This window comes from Paecilomyces variotii, assembly GCF_004022145.1.
Source record: "Paecilomyces variotii strain CBS 101075 chromosome Unknown C8Q69scaffold_5, whole genome shotgun sequence".
Taxonomy (NCBI): Eukaryota; Fungi; Ascomycota; class Eurotiomycetes; order Eurotiales; family Thermoascaceae; genus Paecilomyces; species Paecilomyces variotii.
Window position 1 is genome coordinate 248510 of NW_021167144.1, and position 16698 is coordinate 265207.

Genomic DNA, 16698 nt, shown 5'->3' on the forward strand with positions numbered 1-16698 from the left:
GTGTCAAGTAGTGAATGAGTTCCTAAGACAATAAGTCAGGAAAAGCCTGCAGATAGCGACGAGTGCGACCAACTTCATCACACTTTAAAGCCAGGACTGTGTTTAATAACCCAAGGCTCATCCCATTCCAGAGCCCGGGGATCACAAGTAACGCGTCAAATGCTGCACAGAGATGTGTTTTATCTGGGGAAGTGAGCTGCCTCAGCCGCTTGGCTTTGTTCGGCGATAGTCGGGTCCACCAACGATTCTGAAAGAGCGCGTTCGCCTCCTGCTGATACTGGCGGATTTTCCGGTACACTTCTCCATCAGTGGGAGCCTTTTCATTTGCATATTCATCGATGAGTGCCGTCCTTAGGTCACGGCTTATGTCTGCAAGAGAGGATTAGTATGCATTGGGAAATTACGCTTGTGAAATCAGACCATCCAGATATATGTCCACCGTCCACCACCGGTCTGAGGGAGGTAAGGTTTCCTCAGCAGCTTTCAATCTATGTTGCCCATGGAGGCATTGTATTTGATGCCCACGAAAAAGAAGGCGGGGGTATTGCGGTGGACAAGTTTTAAGTTCTTCGGGGGTCAGGCCTGCAGCACGGCATGCTCTGTCGAGGTGCTTCTTGGAGACAACAGCAGTCACGTGGTTTCGAATGTCAAGACGTTGGCACCCATCCTTGGCAAAGATATCACGTAATCGTTCCACGTTCTTCTGGTCAATCTCACGGCTCACGAGTGGCTGGAGGGAGATTTGGTTCAGGTCGATCTTGGCGGTGCCTTGGTACTTTAGGAGTCGTTCTACGGTTAATCGCCGTTCGGTATCTGTCAACAAATCCATAGCTTTTAAGTTCACAAGTGACTTCGGCCTTTGTTTGTCGATGCTCGGAGGTTAGACAGAGCTATTTATGTTCAACTAAGTTGACATTATGTGGTACTTGCTTGTACACTTACTGGGGTCGTTGCGGGTTCAGCGCTGAAGCGCTGAAGCGCCAATTTCCCCACACATCAGCGAATCCCTCTTTGAAAGACCTTTTTTTTTTCCATAAAGGAGGCCGCTATCCGAAACGGAACCAGGAATATTCATCATCTTGATTTCCCATAACAGCTCATCTCTCTGATTGAAGGCATCACATACCATGGACGACCGGCCACTCACACAACTTTACGCCGAGTCTTTTCAGGCTAAACGGCCAATACCCAAGTCAGTGTCCGCGCAGGAGTCTCAAGGTCAGGTTAAGCACAAACCAACCAAGGGAATAAAGCAATGGGAGAAGCAACAAAATTCTAAGAATATGCTTCTTGGCTATGCACAAGACGTGCCCCAAAGCAGCTCCCAAAGAGTGGGCCAGGCAGCTCAATCGCCCGTTATCCGGAGAGGGTCACCCTGGGACACATTGAAAGATCTTTTTACCTGTGATCTTGCAGGTCCCGTATCAATTGCCGTCCATGAAAAGGACCCGTCTAGGGTGATTGCTGTCCGTGCATTTTCCAGGAAAAAAGCAGATATATGGCTGCAGGTACTCCAGCAGACCCATCACCCCAACGTTATCTCTGCAAACGAAATCTTCAAGGACCATGGCATGACATATTTTACTATTGATGACCTACCTCTGACTTTGGAACACCTGGTCGCCTGTGATATATTCCCGTCTGAGCTACAGCTGGCTTCTATACTTGCACAGGTACGGAATGCAGGATCATCAAGAAAAAGGGCGCTAACCCAAAGAGGTGCTTAATGGATTATCTCACTTACTCGAAAACGGCTTTGAGCATCAATCCTTGACGTGTTCTAATATCCTCCTGGGCCAAGATGGAACTATTCAAATTGGTACAGATCGTTCCCACACCTACTCTTCCTGGTTGCTTATAGTCTCGGACAGGGGCTCTAGAGCACTGCATCGAACGTGAGCCACAACAATCTCAGGCGCAGATTCTCCGATCTTTAGCAACTATCACAATGTTTCTTATGCAGAAGTATCTGAAGCCTGATGGTGTGATTGGGATTGACGGTACCCGTTGGCAGTCTGACTCCTTGGAGTTCCTGTCAGCAACGGCATCGGTCGCAACCATCCAAGACTTAAGAAAGGTCAGCTGGACGTCTTATCTACATTAATAATCGGTATCTTACGAGCAAACAGCATTCCTTACTCACTAAGCACCGCTGGTCTGCAGGCACGCTAGTCGGGCTTGCCCGTCTCTGCCTTATCACTACACGCACGTTCATAACGAAACCATGGATCCAAAATTAAACGAGATAGAAGACAAGGACATGTCCTGAATGTTTTTAATTACTTTGTCAAGTCGAAAGCAAGTAGTATTTCGTCAAATTTCAAACTGGTTAAATTTAAACATATTATGCAGGAAAGGAGGAACACTACGCTAAGTAGACACAGGAACAGCGAAATCAGGATGGTACGGTCAGAAATTGGGAAGAAACTCAGACATTTTCTCCTTTGCGATATACTCGGCATTTATTGCCAGCCATGTCTCGTCCGTTGTCTGGTCTGTCAAGGCTTCCTGGTCCGCTGCATAGGCATACGTTAGTTCCTCTTGTCTAATAAGGTCATTATCATCAGCCAGAACAACCGGGCGGAGATCAACTGCAGGCACTCCCAGTATGATTGCCTTTACCACAGGCTCCAGTGAATGAAAAAGACGAACGCTACCCGGCCGGGTGCGCAAGACAAAGGATATAAAAACATTAAGTTGGCTGACACTGAAAGTATCCTTGATACTACGGGTCTGGGTTAGTTGACGAAAGGGATGTCGCCGGAGTACATACATAATGCGTATGGCATCACCACCATGCAACAAGATACCGGCGCCCAAGCACGCTGCAAGCGTCCAACAAATTCTTCCTCGCCGCACATGATAGGTAGTGATATTGTCACGACGAGACTTTGATGGTTCCTCAGAGCAGGTGTTAAGAATTAACGTAGCAACAGAGACCCTACCCTGATTCATGTGTTTCTCCAACCACTTGTAGTTGAGATAAAATAAAGTTTGCGCTATGTGCTTCGCGAAGGGGTGAAGAACAATTTTATTGTCCTTCACGGCTTCAAGTAGTCTATAGTAACTAGCAGCCCCCTTTAGGCCCATCCACACAACAGGAAGTCCGAGTGCACTTAATGAGGAACATGTATCTGCTTCGCCGAGTCCTAGAAAGGGCTGCAGCGGTCTGAGAGGGTCTTGTGCGAGAAGTCCAGCTTCCGCTTCGAGGATTTGCGTGTTTCTACTCTGTTTGAGGAGCTCTGTGCCGTCTTCCCCAAATCTGCACAACTCTAAGCATCGGGATTTTCTCCGTCTCGGAATTTCAGGGCTCAGAGGCATGAGTGACTCTACCGTAGGGGGAGATTGAGAATAAGATGTAGATGGGGTCGGATAACATGAAGTCTTAGTATCAGACCCAGGAGGCGTAGCAGGCCCCGTTGGTGGCATTACTAGGGACGAACAAGGGCTACCAATCGACAAAGGGGTAGCAATGGACCAATACGGCGTTATCCTGTCAGCAGGGCTTGTCGGGGCTACCGACCGACCCACTTGGGGCGAATGGACAGAGGGAGAGGGCGTCGGATAAGTTAAAGCATCGAATATGCGAGACGTCCCCGCTCCCATGGGTGTCGCTACATCCTCTGGGGTAGCGAATTCGGTGGTATTCCGGTCTTCCGGTAGCGCTATGATTTGATCCCATATCTGATCCAGCTCGTCGACGGCGTTAGGACGAATGTTCTCGGGGCTCGACAATGCGTGATCGCTGGTCAGCAGGGAAGGGTCAATGGAAGTAGGTGGTGTGCCGAGCGAAAGGTCTGTGTTATAGCTTCCTATGGGATCAACACATGGTTAGACTGAATAAGAGCGGAAAGTTAGAGATGGGCACAAGCCTAATAATAATCCTAGAGTGTTCACTTCAGCCTTTGTTTGGTTCTCCTGCACCCTAAAGCCTTCGATCATCTTGGCCTCCTGAAGCCACTGAAGAACCCCGACTAACTGGAACCAGCTCAGTTTCCGGATATCGTCAAAATCATCCCCGAGGACCCGGCCAAGCTATCACAAGGTAAGAATATACCCATGATTAGTTCTAGAGGACTCACCTTGCTAAGCTCCGAGTAGTCTAGAACATGAGGAACTTCCCCTAGCACTGATTGCTGTGACAGATAGTGAGCAGTCAGACAAGCCCCAGAGAAATACCGAACTCACGTCTATCGTAACCGACACATCATATGTCTTCAGACATCCATCCCGAGCATTCGATGATTGCCCAGCCTGGGTTGTTAAGATATGCCATCGAATATGGCCCCCTTTTCTCGCTCCCTCTAACACGCTCGAACTCTGTACCACGTAAAGCGATAGTAACTGTCTCAAATTCCTACCAAACCGGTTGACCAACTTGACTAGCGTGAGTATCCACTTCAATGAAGGTTAAGGGTAATCTACTGACATCAGAGCAAGTGTCCTCATCCAAACTAAGCACCTCCGTCGGATGAATCTGCGAGATGTGAGCGGTTTGGAACCACGGAAGAGGGTGCACTTACAGGAAGGCAGAAAGAAAGAGATGGCATTTCAGCGGGCCAGCCGCAGAGAGTGGGATAATTAAAAGAGAAGAGCGGTGGGTCGCGACTAATTTAGCAGAGGCTATTACGGAAGTGATGCTCGGTCGGGAAAAAAGGGAGAGCATCGTGGAAAGAGGGGGGAAGTAACTTGTATTTATATGGAGGAGCAGCCACAATCGGCCTCAGAAAGTTGAGTACTGTAAAGATGGGCAGAATGGCTAAAGATGTTAAAGAAAGAGAGCGTTGGGAGCAGAATCAATGGTCTTTTGTCGAGAAATCGTGGCCCTTGGCCCTGGGTTTGAGGGCTTGCTTGCGTTAGCCCCACCGTTATAGTGCCATCATTGATCGGTTCCTGCAGATCCAGGCTCAGGCACATTTCCGTATTAAAACAAAAATAACAGATCCTTCCCCCATATTCCGTTTGGGCACACAGTTGAACGGGGTTCAAAAAAAGCTTGGCGGTGCTCAACACGGAATCCGGAAAAACCTGAGCGGGGTTCAAGAGGCGGTGGCAGAATCCCAGACATTTTGAACCCCATTCAAAATATGCATAGTAGATTTTTGAGCCCCATTTAGACTATTTTCTACCCAATTTAAAAATTTGTAAAATTTAATAAATAAAAACAGATAATATATCCTTTACTATTTAATATATACAGTATATAAACGTTAATATAATATAGTTTTATTTGCCAAGACTTTATATCTATTGAACGGGGTTCAAAAATACAAGTTTGACCCCCGTTGAGCCTATACATGGAAAAACTTGAATGGGGTTCAGAGGCGGTGACAGGGGCGGTGGCAGAACTTTGAGCACCGCCGAGATTTTTTTGGACCCCGTTCAACTGTGACCCGATTCTGTTTCCTTCTCTCCACATAACTGCTGCCTGAGTCATACAGTATCTAGAGGCAACCAATCGTTACTCTTCCCTCTTTTTTTTCTTTCTTTTTTTTTCCTTCTCTAACCTTCATTTTATTTTGCTCTTACTCTGGGCTTTTTTCTTTCTCTCTTTGCCTTTCTTTCCTTTGTTTTCCCTTTGTTCTAAAATGAAAGAATTAAAAAAAAAAAGGGAAAGAAAAAAAAAAGAAAGAAAGAAAAAAAAGTTGAGAGAAGAAAGGAATGGATAAAAAAGGCTTTGAAGGCATCCACTGTGGCAAGAAGTTCCATTTCTGTTGATCCGGAAATGCCCCCAACAGCCTCAACTCGGCTTGTTGACGTTAATCAGTGCTGGGCTGATACTCTAATTCTGAGAGCTTTACGCCCTCGTGCAGGCACTCTCGTACAACGTTCTGTATGTGATCCCGAAGGTCGTCTGTTGTAGAGACTAGCCAGGACGGTCAATACGTATCTCACATGGGAATTAGGAACCTTACCCATCACTAGTGTCCGACCTTGCTCATCCCAAATGTTGGGCAGTCTCTCAACCTGGTCGCCGGATGCCTCGACAGAAATGATGCTTTGGTAATCAGGCACTTCCTGATAAATATAAACTCGCTTATGTCTGCCAAATGGTAATCCATTCTGCTCAATACCGTCGCTGACGTAAATCGAAATATGCAGTATCTAAAATGATGGTTAGTGTCAACCATAGATGAAATCTCCGAACATCGATCGAATACTAACATAGCCATCATCCATGATATCATCCTTCAGGAGGTTATTGATAAGAGACAATGCGGGGGTCATCTGGTCAACAGATTCTACCTGCCATACCAAATGTAGCCGGCGAACCTGGGAGGTGCAGGTGTTGTAACTGTGGATCATTTTCTTTAGGCATGGAATGGCCGCGGCGATCCCAGGTCCGCTGGCCAACACTAGAATGTTCTCATAGTCGCTAGCTTCCTCACTCACTCCATGAGGACCAGTAAACAAAGCTAGGAAAGAGACCGAGCTCCCCGCAGCAGCAGGGGCATAGCGAAGAAGATCCGCAGTGAAACCACTGCGTGGCTTTACCAGAAGCTCCACAGTATCTTGCTTGCCTTTGGACCACGATGTAACCATGAGAGGGTGAGTCTGCATCCACGAACATAGACTGACTGAGGGCATCCAGAGGTTGATATACTGTCCCGCTTCTACTTTCACTGGTCGAGGCAACAAAACGCGAATGTGGACAGCGTTGGCCACAGGGCCTTCTTTAGATTCGCTTGCGCTGAATGACACGATAGCCCTGGGAGTACCACGGCCTGCGAAGAGACCGTTATAATATAGGAGGGTTATAAGCTCTAAGACTAAAGTCAACACAAAAGTTCCCAGCGCAATTAAGAGGTATATTTTTGAAGAAGTGCTCTGTGATGGGAGATGCTGCCAAGCCCCGTAGGCGAAGAGACCGGCGAGAATCTGATGTCCTCGAAGAAAGATCTCGTAGGACCAGTGACGACACCAAGGAATCGAATGCAGGGCAAGGGCGCCCAGGGAGGCCGCAGCCTATCAGAGGTTAGTTATAGCGAAGTGGCGGGTGCAAATAGGTATACAATCATAGCACAAAGATTTTGCTGTTCGCGGAGTGGAAATGTAAAGCCCTGGCCATGAACTACTGTAACAATGTGAAATGATAGCAGGGCAACAGCCATCCAGCTAGTAGCACGATGGATCTTTCGACAGGAGTTCCATTTGATACCAAGGAGGTCCGCCAGGTAGGCTAGGTGGATAGTTGATAAAGGGAAAACCAAGTTCACCAGAGCCAGCTCTCCAGCCCGGCGGCCAGCGCCAGTCAACGACGTGATTCTGAATGAGACAAGGAAAACGTTAATTGCAGCATATGATAAATGGAGCAACATATCAGCTCCGGTCCATGGACCCAAGAACCGATGCCTACGAATGACGAAGAATAGCGTCAGATGTTGAGACACAACGAGAGAGAACAAATGTCTACAACTGGCCAGGAGAGAGACGGCGCGCACTAAGAAAAGTACAGCAAAAATACCGCCAGCGGTAATAGCATAAATGGCTAATGGATCCATTCTTTGAATATGAAAGACAGTTAAAGAAACAAGGAAGTATCGATAAGGGAAGGAAAGCATGCAAGCAGACAGCCTTTATAGTACATGAAACTACATGTATAGATAAGGACAACCCGCGCTGAAGTACTCTGAAGGAAGACGCCATCAGTAGACAAACGAGAGCTTCTTATATAAGTTCCAGTCAATTAGTATGGACATATTCCAAGGCAAAAATACTTAAGAACCCTCGATCGCACGACTTCTGAGGCCCGAGAAAAGCATACTATACGGTACTACGTTTGCGAAGCCCGAAATGTCTAAGAATATTAAAAAATCTTCCTGTATTAAAAAGCGTTACTCAGAGGCTAGTCGAGCAAAATCACAACAACGTCAGCGACGTAAGAGTAGCCTCTTTAAGAAAGCCGCAGAATTTAGCCTGGGGTGCGAATCCGACGTCGTTATCGCAATTAGGATCCAGAAAACCGGTCAGGTGTATATTTTTTATTCATCATCGTAGGAGTGGCTAAAGTCACTCCCGAGCTTGGTACGCACCGTAATAGTGCGTTTATATACTATCTAACTCGCACCTTAGGCATATTCCTATACCCTTCCAATTCATCAGACAATTGAGGATCTCTTACCCCAGCTCAGGGAGCGTTCGCCATCATCTCCGGTTTCCTGACCCAAGGCGACTTTAGGATACAATTGCTATTAAAATAGATATTTAAATATAAATATAATATTAATAATTTTGTATTAATTTTTAAAATAAAAATTTATATGTAAGGAAATTTTTAGCTATTTAATTAATTTAAAATTATTTTAATTTTAATTATAGTTTTTAATTTCAAAGCTATTTAAAGGGCAAGACCATCGCAAAGGAGCTAGTCCCTATTTGGTTAGACCACTTTGTTTTTGCCTGCAGCGCTTCAGCGGTTTCGCGGAATGATTCGTCAGATGACCATGAATTCGGTGCTAGTAGCTCATATAAACCAATCAGAATCACTTTAGGCTTCAGCGTAAACCTAGGAGATACTCAATGGAACAACTATATTCCCAGACGTTTACAGTACGGTATGTACTTGTAAGATACCTTTACTATCTATAATACATGTACATAATTCGTGTGGGAGGTCTAAATAACTAACATAACGTAACTGGTAAGCGAGCGACGCAGCACTGTATTCCAGAATCAACCCTTTTTGCTACTTGGATATCTCAGCAACCACAAGTTATAGTAATATAATATTTAAAGATAGTATATAATAGTACTTTATCTTTAATAGATAAATTAGAGAAGTTTATATAAGCGTTGCTTCTTTCAGTACTAAATATCACACCCGTATTCTTGATATTTCTACTGGACAGTGTAAGGCAAACAATAAAAAATGTAGAGAAAAATATTGTTAGTCTTATTTACCCTATAATATATTATGTATGAAAGATTTTATCTTTACAATCTCTGGTTGCTGAGATATCCAAGTAGCAAAAAGGGCTGATTTGTATGGAATACAGTGCTGTGTCCCCAACTTACATGCGTCGCTCGCTTACCAGTTACGTTAACTAACTAGTTATGGTAGTCATCTCCTAGGTCAGCAGACCCCGCCCGCCTTCAGCGATTTTCTATGGAAATGAAATATCTCTGCTTAACACCAACTAGAATTCGAATTTCGGAATGGCTGGCCTTTTCACTTTATGCGCGGACAGTCTGCCTACATTCGGTCCCATAGCTTAGTCACCTACTAACGTGTCCCAGTAGGGAGAATCCTTTACTTGTCGCAAGGCAACCAGAGAGGATTTTCAGACGATTATACAGAGTACATCTCCACTAACAGCACTATATACTGCCGAATTATTTACAGTTAGAAATCCTCCCTTGCGTGGTATTATCGTACCTATCCATATCCCCATTCAGGGATTGCACTTTCATGAATAACCGACTAAGACTGAGCTGTCCGATATATGCGATTGAGTCGATCGCATCACAGCGATTCAACAGCATATCCTTAGGTTAAGAAACAATAAGATTTGTTGCCTTTACCCCTCTCCTTAGTCGGGTATAGCCAGCAATAGGTACGTATATGATGTAGCTCAGTGGCAAATCAAACAAAATACAACTCCTATTCGGGATACCATTTGAGTAAAAAGGTGAGTCTAGAATTTGATTCTCAGCAGAATAAGAGGAATCAGTTCTTCTTCCAAGAAATTAACGACTGCAGGTCTGCAAGAGCAGAATCAAGGGATGAGGCTTTCTGAATCTCCTTTACTAGATTGTTCACATCATCTTCCTTCCCAGAACGCAGGATACTGATTAAGTACATGGATATGTGTCGATAGCTTTCCATGGCTTTCTCTAAAGAAGCTGCAGCCCTAAGATACTCCTTCCGAGTCGTATTGCCACAAAGGTAGACATCCATGCCCCTCAAACAGTGATTTCTATATTATTTCGCGTAGCTCCAGTGTTTCAAATATCGTTCAGCAGCGTGTCAAAGACCGGGCAGTGGGAGGAATGGTCACATGGGAGAAGGTGATGGAAATATATAAAGCCTATCGTTCCCGCCGGTCTATCTGGAAACCATTGTCTTTTCTCTTCTCATAAATTTTACCCTAGCTCGACGCTTGGTGGTCTATCTGAACCTCAGAAGGCTTTCCAATTTCCATATTATTTTCGCATTATTGTGTTGCGTTGCGTTCCTCTACAAAGGTGACATTATCATTGTGTGATCGTTAATTCCTTCCTTTGTTCCGCTGTTGGTTCCTATGATAGTTTTGCTCTCTTTGTACGACTGCCAACATGTAGATTCTTTATGTACCGTATTGTATATTGACTGTGTTTTTATCTGACCATATCATGCTTTATTCCATGTGCTGCCTTCCTGTTCCTAGCCTAGGCCTGCTGTCAAGTTGAAACACCCTCTTCCTTGATCGACCTACTGGCAGGTCGAGGGTGCCGGCCCACCTTGCAAAATATCAAGTCGGTTGCCACCAGCCCTGCAGCCAGTTACCATACTACTGTACCGCGTCCTGCTATGTGGTCCTCGGATTTCTTTCACTGGGTGTCATTTCGTGCTAGTCTGACCCTTAGGTGGCACATATGAGAACACGGCATGATTGCTAGCAGTTCACTAGGGGTTCTGTAGGCTTCATGGCGTTGTCCTGGAATGTCGCCGCATTATCAGCTGGCCTTCTGCAAATGCGACGGCTCCTAGTGGTGATTTATGGTTTACGAAATACGGTGCCCAAGATTATGTACGATAAGGTCTTCATGTCTTCGATGGATATCAACCACAACCCTCCGCAAAAGAAAAGAGCCCAGACTGCCAAACTAGTAAGCGGACCTGGCAGGTTCACCTTTCCATTGGACCCGTTCTTTATTTCTTTATAAATACAGGCCGACCCAGTCTGACTTCAATACGAGGCTGGTGGATGGTGGATGGTACATGGCTCGACGGCCTATCGAAGTGGAATTCATTCATTTTGGCCAGGTCTGATGTTTCCTTTGTCGTTCGCTGAGTTATCATTCTGACATGGATCGGACATAACCTAGAATCCTAGTTTGACCTCCACATTTGCTAGTTAACACGTAATCAATATGGTAAATGATCCTAGTTTCTCAGTGGTCTTTCTTATTTATCCTCGAAACGGATCAGGCATACGTCTCTGAAAAGCTGAAGTATCCTGATGAGCATCGAGGGACAAATTAAAATTGGTAATAAATCAACGATAGTTAATTTCTTTCGTGTGGAGAGATCACTGACGCTTCTTAGAACGCATAGACTGCTGCCGTTGACGACTTCCGGATGAATCATCAAGAGCCGACCTGATCTCTGTCGCTAACGTGACTATGGAATTGATGCAGGGCTATGCAAAAGATGAGGGCGTATTAGGCGTGGACAGCCTCAATCGCTCGTCTTCCGGTTCCACTGCACTAGACTTCTTATCAACTACTACTTCTGCCAATTCAGTGGATGAGCTCAGAAAGGTATGTGCAGCGAAGCTTTCATTTAGGGCGCAGGCTGATGTTAAATAGCACCCTCTTGTCACGAAGACGAGTCCGTCTATAAAAGAGCTAATGTGGCTAGCTTGGTTTGCGCTCTATTCCGCACGCACTTTCTGGTACTATAGTCCTTCGTTAGATGAGGTTGAATAATTGTACTCGGGATTTGCGGGGCTGTTGAGGTTAGTTCAGTGCTGGAGACCAGGCACTGAAGCACAGAATTGGCACCAGGGTCGAGCCGCTTATGGTTTGTCTGTTCTCTTTCTTCCCCCTTCATAATACCCTTGATAATGAATTCTGCTGTTCTATTCAGAGTGAAATAGAAAGAGATTTTAGTCGATTTGAATATCCTGGGCTTCACCAAATCTCATAAAACATGCTATTCTCTACTCACTTAGAGATCCCAGCTTTTCAATTATCGAGCTATATCTGTATGACAATAACCTCAATTCTTTAATTATATATGTTCGTATAGCAAGGACATATGTTGAGTACTCCCGTTCAGTTGCACTACAGAAGGCGATGTCTAAGTGGAGGATCTTGGACGTCCCCAACACTTCAGTTGACACCCATATCTTGATAGAGCCAGAATTAATGAATGCAGTCAACTGTGTTCACAAAAGTAGAGCGTGCCTAAAAACTTATCACGTTTTACTGGTCTTGGAGAGATGACACAATAACGCTACCAAGACCTTCTCTTTTTGATGAATGATGGTTTGTAGGTTCTATTCAACTGTGGGACCCATGTGATGAAAGGAGTGGTCGACAAGGCTAAACCGCTTTACACATTGTCTGTGACAGATTTGAGTATTTAGTGAGGCTTTTCATGGAAGGTTATTGCGACTATATTCGCGTTAATTTGTCTTGATAAAGACCGAAGTATTAACATAAGGCGTTGTCGATGCGAGCTGTAGAGGCATACTATGCCTATGGGCTCCGTAGGACTTTTTGTTAAACTCTGCTTTGACCGTCTAGCTTTGGCTATTCTTTGCCTAGTATAACCCTCTATACTCCGCAGGTTTCTTTGTGTCTGCCATAGCCAATGGCTCTATATGGACGTTAACCCTAAATAATAATACCACACTGCGCTCTGCGTAGCGTATCTTCTGCTTGTATTGAATATTCTCCTGGTCAGACTTCAAGAATCATGTCTTTTTAGGTATCATTTGGACTAAATCTACAGATTCCATTTTATCCTGTGAGGCATCGCATTGTACCATAAATATACCTAACTTATTTGGTATCTCATCAGAGCATCTACTATAGTAATGTAAGCATCGACAGTCTATTACATATGAAGACTCAAGCCCCCTGTTTACTGACTTCGTACTACTTCGGGCACCAGCATGCCTGTTAACACATCCTTGGTATCTTGTGATTGTATAGTTCTCCCAAAACCTTTGGAAACAATGTAGTAATTTCTTATTGTCCATGAATAATTTCTACGTACAAATCAATCATAATGACAGTGTGGCTGAAGTCTTGAGATCAGTATTTTTTTTTCTTTGCGTAAAGTGGCCCGCTAAAAGGTGTAGACTGAGCATAAACTCTTGCTTATTGGCTAGCAATTTTGCTCATATCTGTACTAGTCAGTGATCTAGCGAAACGACGGTGTATATAATAGCTATTCGCGCCCTTCTTTTCCTTCGGTCGAAGAAGTTCTGTTAAAGTTCATGATCTCTGGCCATACGAAATAATGAGTAAGCCTTCTATGATTTTCTAAGTATATGTTTTACTGACAGTTAAGCAGTTAATGAAGCCCTTGACCAGAAGTCTAGTCCTTCTGAGGACACCAAGATGTCTCCAAGAAGCGAGCGCGGATCATTCCAGCCCGCAACAGTAGACACCATCGGTTATTCCCCTGAGCACAGCGAACTGGAAAATTTGTATAGCAGATTGCATATAGGGAATGAGAGGTCTCATACCGTTAGGGAACCGGAACGAAACGAGGCCATTCTCAATGAGAGCTTTTGTGTAGACATGTACGATGCCCTACCGGAAACCGAAGCTCCCCTCGCCCACTACAAAAGAACTCTAGGTATGTATAAGAAGGACATGCATTTGAGCAGATTTCTAATACCCACATCAGAGTTCACTGGAAGGAGAAATTCCGTGGACTCCACAAACTCAGAAGCGACAACTATAAAGTGGAGTTCCGATTCGGAGATGATTATAGTGGACAAGACAGATACAACTCAGCTATCATCTACTTTACATTCAGGGGGAGCAACAAGAACTATCTCATCCTTGGGTACAGCTTTGGCCATAAGAGAAGCTCCACGGATCTCTAAGCCGAAGACATACTCTTCAAAGCGTGAAAAATTGCGGAACTTGTTGTCTAAGGTGAGAAACCAAATAGGTTGAAGCTATAGGATTAGATTATGTAGAATCTTCATTCACACGTTAATCTAGGAACCGTCCGTACAGCTGCCATCTAAAGGCCTCGAAGCCGAGAAGAGCGATTGGAACTATATAACCGATGCTTAACTTAGACCATAATCTGATTATATTAATCCATTATTTTATTGAAGACTCAGGGTTACTGTGCGCCCGTAGGAGAGCGATGGCATATAATACAGAAGAATACAATAGAATCAGTCCTGGACAAGTGCTACACAGTAGATGTGCACATAACGCATCTGGGCAATGTACCTAATTCAGAAGCTATTCGCAACGTAGGTGTCTATTCAACCCCCTGCATGGGTTACATACGCGCAAAAGTTTGTGTTGTGCAGCAGCCAACCATGCCCGTCACTGCCACTTGACTCTCCTTTTTCTTTTGCATCCGGTCGCCCTCGCTGAATGTGAATTAGATACCTGCATGTGATCCGATGAGTCTGAAAGACCTTTCTTTTCCTACGGGCACCAGTGGTGAGAATTTGGCATCGAGATCATGGTAGCATACAACTGCTCTGCGATATTCAGATTTATATCCGAACATAAACCTGATATTTTATCTGTCTGCAGGCTCCGAGGCCAAGACATTCCGTATAAATCCTACTTTACCTGTGGTGGGGGTATGTGGACGTCCTTATCGTGAACATATGTCATTATCGATGTCCTTGCAGCCTTTATACAGAGTGTCCGGAAACTGGTGTCACCACTTATACTCTTTGATTGTTTCCGCAACCCTAAAGTGAAACAGCGCTAATCCCACTTGGGATATTTTATGTAATATTATATGTCAGTACAGGACGCGGCACTGGTCGGGAGAATCATTATTCCATTCCATTCCAAATACAACCTAGCTTGGTTTCACACTAGGGTTACTGAAACAATTAAAGAGTGTAAGTGGTGACACCGGTATCCGGACACTCTGTAGCTGCGCCAACCCCCTGTGCTGTAGGACCTTGGATGGCTGAAGGCTCGTACTAGTGGGAGGTCTGGTAAATGGGATATCACCTGATGTGGCACGAAGTGCATCAGACTTTCCATGTAACTCTTGAAGCAAGTTATGTACTAAAGCTCTCGACGGCTACCCAATGCACCATTAGCTGTTGTACCCTCGAATATTGCACGGTGATATCCAAATTACTTTATACAGAAAGTCATCCCACTTCGATGCTTCTGCAATGGATTGCTCGGTTACTTATATTTCTTTCCTTTATCCCCAGCTATTAACCATAGCCCGAGAAATCAATGAAAAATACCGCTCTTGAGCGCCTGGTACACATATTCCGATACCTTAATCGTATGTACTTGGGTGCTGCAGTGATAGATGCCATTACCATTGTTCTGAGGTCGGCTTGGATCCAGATGGCGTATGAGACTGATCTAACCAAGATCATGGTGTACGTTACACTTTTGGTTCGAGAAGGGACTGTTGACTCTGAGGAATGTGCTGAATTTTTCGCCCACGAAGCTGCTGAATAACTTCATTACTAGGTACTATGCGAAGCTCTCCCCTCTACTCAGAACAGTGGGTACGTTTTACAGAGTACGAGACGTGATAGCAAAGACACAAACCGTTTCAGACGGACGCCCTCTTGAAGACTAAAAAGGTCCATCTCGAGAAAGTCCCAAAATACGGTATAGTATCAGAGAGAAGAGGTTCTGTTCCAACGTGGGAGAGAAGAAAGAGATATGCGCATACAGAACGAAGGGTAGGATAACTTGCATCCCTTCAGGGTAGACATACTCTACAATTAAGTACTAGGCCTTGCGTAACTCCGTATGTTCAAAAATACAAGACAGCTGGCGCCTATTGATAGCGCCTACAGATAATTCACTACAGACATGAAAAAGCAAATAACAGATTCATAGAATAGAAGTAAAGTCTTTGATAAAACTGGAAGAAAAGCGAAAACCTCATAATTCTCATTGGGAGCGCGAACTTTGTGATCGACGTAGCGGCGGTTTCGCGTCAGTCGAAGGGGAAGATTTCAACACGCGTGAGTCGGTAATCAAACGCCCGCCACGGAAGGCCGCATGCCTTGATCAGAGCAGGGTTAAGTTGAGATTTTATAAGAGCTTTCCGATAATCTTGCGCGTATGCTGGGAGAATTTGATACCGCTGATTATGATAAAATTTAGCTACTTGAGTGGGTGCAATACCAAGAGAAGACCAGCCTGTTCTTCTGAATCCTACCCTCTTGTCACACCTAGACTTGTCTATATAAACAAGGCGATATAAGCAAAAGTCTGACATAAAATAAGAGTACGCGTTATACACTGTTGCAAAAACGGTGTTCGGGTGTTGCACTCTGTTTCTACATATGTGGGTCCGCTAAACCATATTTGATTAAAGTACATTAATTTATACCAATCAGACCACTTGCTTTCAATGACTAAGGATAATTCCATCCATTTATAGACTAGAAGATCCATAACATTGAAACAAGAGTGTAGAACACCCAGACACCGTTTTTGCAACTTACTGTATAGATCTGCATTTTACTCTTTTAGTTTACCTGGCGGCCTTTTTTTAATTATCCTTCACGCTTCAGAGCGCGACTAATGCTGCATATAGTTACTTGCACCTGAAACTCGTCCCATAAGAAAATCGCCATCTCGTCAATATATAAATGGGGCTTCTCGATAAGATGATCACAGAGGGCTTTAACCATAATTGGAGTAAGTCTCCGGGGACGTCCACCCTTATTTGGGGGTGCCTTCATATTCCCAAACATATTAATGTTGGTGACAGACCTAGTGATAGTACTTGGATGACAGCCCGCCGCATTGGCAATCTGCGAGTAGGTAAGTTCATTGCTCATAATC

The 16698-nt window shown here is 44.6% G+C and overlaps 6 protein-coding genes across 6 annotated transcripts; 3 read left to right on the forward strand and 3 right to left on the reverse strand.

The window, feature by feature from the left end:
- Window positions 1–22: 22 nt before the first annotated feature.
- On the reverse strand, window positions 23–829 carry C8Q69DRAFT_402586 (hypothetical protein; the record flags this gene model as incomplete). The annotated part of the gene is made up of 2 exons (XM_028627966.1): window positions 23–362; window positions 447–829. 2 exons carry the CDS (start codon window positions 827–829, stop codon window positions 23–25), a joined length of 723 nt encoding a protein of 240 aa, XP_028485076.1.
- A 149-nt stretch (window positions 830–978) lies between these two features.
- C8Q69DRAFT_254355 (hypothetical protein) lies at window positions 979–2325 on the forward strand. The gene is made up of 4 exons (XM_028626602.1): window positions 979–1673; window positions 1720–1819; window positions 1872–2077; window positions 2130–2325. The coding sequence occupies exons 1-4, from the start codon at window positions 1128–1130 to the stop codon at window positions 2238–2240; spliced, it is 963 nt and encodes a 320-aa protein (XP_028485077.1). The 5' UTR covers window positions 979–1127; the 3' UTR covers window positions 2241–2325.
- An 84-nt stretch (window positions 2326–2409) lies between these two features.
- C8Q69DRAFT_402106 (hypothetical protein) lies at window positions 2410–4477 on the reverse strand (the record flags this gene model as incomplete). Its single annotated transcript, XM_028627956.1, has 3 exons — window positions 2410–3621; window positions 3898–3960; window positions 4430–4477. Coding segments are annotated over 3 exons (1323 nt in total), but the record flags the coding sequence as incomplete, so codon positions are not given.
- Window positions 4478–5866: 1389 nt separating this feature from the next.
- On the reverse strand, window positions 5867–7562 carry C8Q69DRAFT_520269 (hypothetical protein; the record flags this gene model as incomplete). The annotated part of the gene is made up of 4 exons (XM_028633491.1): window positions 5867–5890; window positions 5923–6105; window positions 6166–6966; window positions 7014–7562. 4 exons carry the CDS (start codon window positions 7560–7562, stop codon window positions 5867–5869), a joined length of 1557 nt encoding a protein of 518 aa, XP_028485079.1.
- C8Q69DRAFT_465964 (hypothetical protein) lies at window positions 7517–8120 on the forward strand. Its single transcript, XM_028630521.1, has one exon. It carries the CDS (start codon window positions 7795–7797, stop codon window positions 7996–7998), a length of 204 nt encoding a protein of 67 aa, XP_028485080.1. The 5' UTR covers window positions 7517–7794; the 3' UTR covers window positions 7999–8120.
- A 3205-nt stretch (window positions 8121–11325) lies between these two features.
- C8Q69DRAFT_520280 (hypothetical protein) lies at window positions 11326–11631 on the forward strand (the record flags this gene model as incomplete). The annotated part of the gene is made up of 2 exons (XM_028633492.1): window positions 11326–11463; window positions 11512–11631. The coding sequence occupies 2 exons, from the start codon at window positions 11326–11328 to the stop codon at window positions 11629–11631; spliced, it is 258 nt and encodes an 85-aa protein (XP_028485081.1).
- Between the last annotated feature and the right edge of the window lie 5067 nt (window positions 11632–16698).

Coding starts and splice junctions, on each gene's coding strand:
- C8Q69DRAFT_254355 (XM_028626602.1), top strand. CDS start 1,128: ATGGACGACCGGCCACTCACACAACTTTACGCCGAGTCTTTTCAGGCT. Junction 1,820..1,871: donor AGATGGAACTATTCAAATTG/GTACAGATCGTT, acceptor AGTCTCGGACAG/GGGCTCTAGAGCACTGCATC. Junction 2,078..2,129: donor CCATCCAAGACTTAAGAAAG/GTCAGCTGGACG, acceptor ACGAGCAAACAG/CATTCCTTACTCACTAAGCA.
- C8Q69DRAFT_465964 (XM_028630521.1), top strand. CDS start 7,795: ATGTCTAAGAATATTAAAAAATCTTCCTGTATTAAAAAGCGTTACTCA.